Source organism: Fukomys damarensis, unplaced genomic scaffold (genome assembly GCF_012274545.1).
Source record: "Fukomys damarensis isolate Sample0158 unplaced genomic scaffold, DMR_v1.0_HiC HiC_scaffold_16, whole genome shotgun sequence".
Classification (NCBI taxonomy): Eukaryota; Metazoa; Chordata; class Mammalia; order Rodentia; family Bathyergidae; genus Fukomys; species Fukomys damarensis.
This window is the reverse complement of record NW_022900928.1, coordinates 27,171,794-27,176,540: the sequence shown is the minus strand read 5'-3', so window position 1 is coordinate 27,176,540 and position 4,747 is coordinate 27,171,794. Positions and strand designations below refer to the sequence as shown.

General features: G+C 50.6%; 1 protein-coding gene across 3 annotated transcripts in view; it reads right to left on the bottom strand.

The window, feature by feature from the left end:
• Window positions 1-3,178, bottom strand: part of Plekhb1 (pleckstrin homology domain containing B1) — a 12,106-nt gene extending 8,928 nt beyond the window's left edge. Inside the window, exons 1-3 of one of the 3 annotated variants that reach the window (XM_010603256.3) lie at window positions 3,032-3,178; window positions 1,701-1,776; window positions 482-634 (exon numbers count right to left, since the gene is read on the bottom strand). In XM_010603256.3, the coding sequence (XP_010601558.1) occupies window positions 482-634; window positions 1,701-1,737 (190 nt within the window). In that variant the 5' untranslated portion in view covers window positions 1,738-1,776; window positions 3,032-3,178. Of the gene's footprint in view, window positions 1-481; window positions 635-1,700; window positions 1,949-3,031 lie in introns of those variants that run through there. The other 2 variants (XM_033764210.1, XM_033764211.1) reach the window with 2 other exon arrangements.
• Window positions 3,179-4,747: the final 1,569 nt, after the last annotated feature.

Below are 4,747 nucleotides of genomic sequence, written 5' to 3'. Positions count from 1 at the left end.
TACCAGGGATTGAACTCAGGTCCTTGCGCTTGCAAGGCAGGCCACCAAACCACTGAGCTAAATCCTCGGCCCCTGCTCTATTCTTTATAAGCGCTCGACTTTTTTACATTCCTGGCTTCTTAAGTACATCTTTCTGTTACCCTATATAACTGTGGGCTGGGCCTTGGTGGAAGAATTTGGAAATGTGTTGTGTGACTGACTCTGGGACAGTCACTTCTTTTAGCCTCTTTATTTCCCATTCTTCCAGTTCCTGGTGCCAGTTCATCTGACTTACCTCCACAACACAGTACAGGGTTGAAATTCAACAAAGGATGGGTTTCTTAACTCAGACCTAACTCATCTGGAGTCCACAAAGGCCCAGAAGCAGTGTCTGAGAAGCTCCTGAAAAGCTGCAAGAGCCTTCCATTTGCAGGTATTCGCAGACACAGTAGGAGAACCCTGCCCATGGCCCCAGTGCCACAGAAGAAGGCCTTCTGCTCACCGTGACACTCTTGGCCGACCTTTATGTCCCGGACATTGAAGTGGATGAGCACGCGGTCTTCCTCGTCCTGTGCAGTCTCATCGTGGTAGTAGCCCAGAGTTCCATCCAGCCACAGGGCGAACCAGTTCCGCTTCCAGCGGCGGAGGATGGAGCCTGCGTGACAGACCAGATCCACAGAGCAGGCTGATCCCAGGGCCTGAGCTCCCAGACTCCGCAGCCCTGGCCCTCAGTATTATGACTTCTTTGTCTATTTACTGCCTAGAATGAGGGCAGAGCTTCTTTCTGTCTTACTCCCTGCCTCCCACTAGCCTGACACATGGTAGAGACTCAATGAAGGGGTTAAACAGTGAATGAATGATCAGACTCATTACTTGGGCATCCTAAGGCCAAGTCCCAGGTCTCTTCAAAGGGCAAAGATCTCTTTCTACTCAGAGCCTCCATCTCATCTTCTGTCTCCAGTTATTTCTCTCATTCTGCCACTTCCACCAGGTTGGGGTTCTACAACTCCCCACACAGGTCCTAAAACCCAGCAGGACCTGTGTTCAGGTTTGCTGAACTTAATAAATAGACAGAAGGCATGGGGCATGGGGCATGGGAGCGCCTGGTCCCAGAGGTCCCAACAGCTCTTGTTCAGATTTTGACTCGGGAAGTCTCAGGCCAGTACAGCTTCAGACATTTTGCAATTGGAATCCTAACAGGAAAGGGGGAAAGGCTTAAAAGGGCTTTTTAGAGCTTTGTGGATTCCCAAGCAGGAGGATTTTTCATTTTGTTCCAGGGCCCTTTTCTGTGTCTAGCCCTGGATTGGGATGTTATGGACACGTCCAAAGTTGAACCCAGACTGCCCTGGAAGCTCACAGCATAGGGCCAGTACCAAGTAAGGGAGTGAGAAGACTCACAGGCAATGACAGTTAAATTACAGGTCACTGTGGGAATTGAACAGGGATCCAGCTTGGTGCTACAGGGGCAGGATGGAGGTTAGAGGAAAAGCTGGAGAAGTCTCATCAAAGAAGGGGACACTAGAATATGTCTTTAAGAGTTAAGCAGAGGCTTGCCAAGCACTCAGGAATGGGAAGGACATAAGGCAGAGGGGAAAGATGAAGAACGAGAAGCTGGAAGGTTTTTGAAGAGCATTCACTGTTGCAGGCCCAACACACCATCCCCACACCCCTGCCCTGGGATAAGGTACAGGACAGACAAAAGCAGGACCCAGGTCACTCACTCTGTCTCCACAGCCAGCCGCCCCTCACCAGGGCCATTTCTTCAATAGGACTTTCCAGGGTGGAATCAGGCAGGACCTGTCAGCAGAGCCGGGACACAGGTCTCACTGGCAGCTCCAAGGCAGCTCCAAAGCAGCTCCAGGGAGAGAAGCCCCCAGCCCATCCTCCCCAGGGAGGCACCCAGGAAATGCTTAAGGCCGTGTTAGTAAACAACAAGGGCCAGGCAGCCTCCATCTCCTCCCTATCCCCGGCTCCCGAGTGAATGGGAGCTCTGTCCTGCAGGGTCAGCAGGGCAGCCACCCTCCGGGATGCGATGGGGGTTGGGGTCAGAAGCCTGGATTCCAGGCTCAGCCCCAGAACCGTGGTGGGCTCCCTTCTCCTTGCACCTCTCAAATGGCCTCAGATTCTGTGAAACTGAGAATGTCATGAGGCAGGTAGAAGGGTGTCTGTGAAGCAGGCAGAGGCTGGGGTGAGGAACTCTTAAAACTCATACGATGTTAGAAAATGGGATTTTGAAATGGTGGCGATGAATGAAGAACCGCTATGACTAAGAAAAGCCTCCTTTACATTTGGACCCCAGAGGAGCCATTTACAAAGTGCATAAAATAATAGCATAAAATAGCAAAATAGCATAAAACGAGCAATTATAACTGATCGAACACTATGTGTTCAACTCTTTTGCTTTCACTTGTTAGCTTATTTAAATCTCCTAACAATCTTTGCTATTATTCCAGTTTTAGAGATGATGAAGCTAGGGCCTGGAGAGGTCCAGTCTCTTCCTCAGACCCACTTGGTTAGCAAGCTCTGGAGCCCGGATCCACGCCCAGCAGTCCTGGCTTTTCACCACTATAGTAGTAGGAGCGATGAGAACATATGTTAATAATTTGTGGGGGTGGGAGGTAAGCCCTGCTAGTCGTAAAGAGCCTCAGGTGATTCCGGTGTGCAGTAGTTTGGGAGTCACTGCACAAACTACTAACTCACTCTGTCCCCACTGTAACCCTGGTAAGTGGGGATCTTTGCACCTATTTTACAGATGGACAAATTGAGAAACAGCAAATGACTCCTCCATGTATACGATGGAGCTTGGACTGGAATCCAGGTGGCCTCTCTTCCGGAGGGCGACTTATTTTTGAGCAGGTAACCTCTTCCCCTCCCCCATCTGCTCACGGCCCGTTGCTGCGTAACAAGAGCCGGCACACCTGTGTGGAAGACCTGGCCTCCTCTCTGTTTCTCCTGCCGCTCTCCCCTCCTCTCCAAGCTCTGCCACAGATCAGACGGAAGGGCCAGGTGCAAACCTCCTCTCCAGACCCCCACCGCCCCGTGACGCACCCACCTGTCTACACCTGTTGCGGACGGTGCTGCCAAAACGCCCTGCGCCCTGCTACCCGATGCAGCTGCCACCCAACCCTTTGCGCCTGCGCTTCTAGAACCCAGAGAGCCTAGGGCATTTCATTCCCCAGGATGCGCCCTGGGCCTAGCTGCCCCAGGGCCCCTCCCTCCCAACCTGCCCCAACCCCGGGAGGGGGTGTGGTACAAGGAGGAGCTAGGAAGACCGAGGCATAATGGGCATTGTAGTCCTCAGCCCTGAGCTCGGACGGAGTAGCTCTCCAGGGTGATAGCTCTGTGCTAACCCAAAGTCTTGAGAAGCCACACCTGCAGTTTTCTTCTTCATTTTCTCTTTTTCTACCCCTGCCCCTGCCTCCAGATCGTGGTCTCGTTACATTGCCCAGGAGCTTCAAGAGATCTTTCCACGTCCTCCACCTGGGAAGCTGGCTGTACAGGTTTGCCCCACCAAGCCTAGTTTATTTCTCTTCTGACATTTGTTCGCTCATTTATGATAAGATATTTTTGTTTTGTTGGGGAGCTGGGGATTGAACCCAGGGCCTCGCACACACTAGGCAATGATTCTACCACTGAGCTACACATGCAGCCTCTATCATAAAATACTTTTCTTAGGAATTTGTGGCTTGGGTCCTCGCTCCCAAGAAAACTAAATAGTTATAAAACGAAAAAGAAGAAACAATGGCCGTGCCCAAAAGGGAGGTAGCGTTGCACACAAACTGTACCTTATGTGTGCCCAAGGTCAAGGCCATTAAGACGTTTCTCAGAAGCAGAGTGTGGTGGTGCATGACTGTGATCCGCCACTCCGGCAGGCCGAGGTGGAAGGGCCACAAGTTTGAGGCCAAACTGGGCAAAACTGAGAGCCTTAGTGAGATCCTGTCTCAAAATGGAAAATACAGGGGCTGGAGATGTTCAGAGCGATGATCCTGGGTTCGGTTCTCAGTGGGGGAAGGGGTCCGCAGAGCAAGCTGCAGTGGGATGGTTTTTGTAGTTTCCAGGTACACTGGCGCGGGGCTCTAGGGCCAGTAGCAGTCTCCAAGCCTAAACCCAGCTCCATATGGGCTTTATGTGAGCGCTAGTCACAAAGTTGAAGGGTCTCCGGTATGTTTAGAAACAGAATGAGGGGTTGGGGAGAGCGCACAAGGACTGGCAGGTGAAAAAAGCTGCAGCATTTTGAAGAATACAACCTGAAGACCACAAGTTCAAGGCCAGTCTGGACAACTTAGTAATTTAGCGAGACACTAATTTTGAATTTGTGTGTGTGTGTGTGTGTGTGTGTGTGTGCATGCTAATACAACCTGAAGACCACAAGTTCAAGGCCAGTCTGGACAACTTAGTAATTTAGCGAGACACTAATTTTGAATTTGTGTGTGTGTGTGTGTGTGTGTGTGTGTGTGCATGCGCGTGCACCTGGGATTGAATTTAGGCTCTTGCACTTGTGAGGAAGGCAGCGAAACCACTGAGCCAAATCCCCAGCCCCTAACTTAGAATTTTTTATAAAAATGTTAAAAATTAAAATCTCAGCATTTGAGAGGCTGAGGCAAGAGGATCACTTTGAGTTCAAGACCCTGTCTCAAAAGACAAAATCAATCCCTCCCTTTTTTTTTTTTTTAAAAGGTTGGAAATGGAGCTCAGCCCTGGATTCAGACCCTAGTAGCATTTGAGAGGCTGAGGCAAGAGGATCACTTTGAGTTCAAGACCCTGTCTC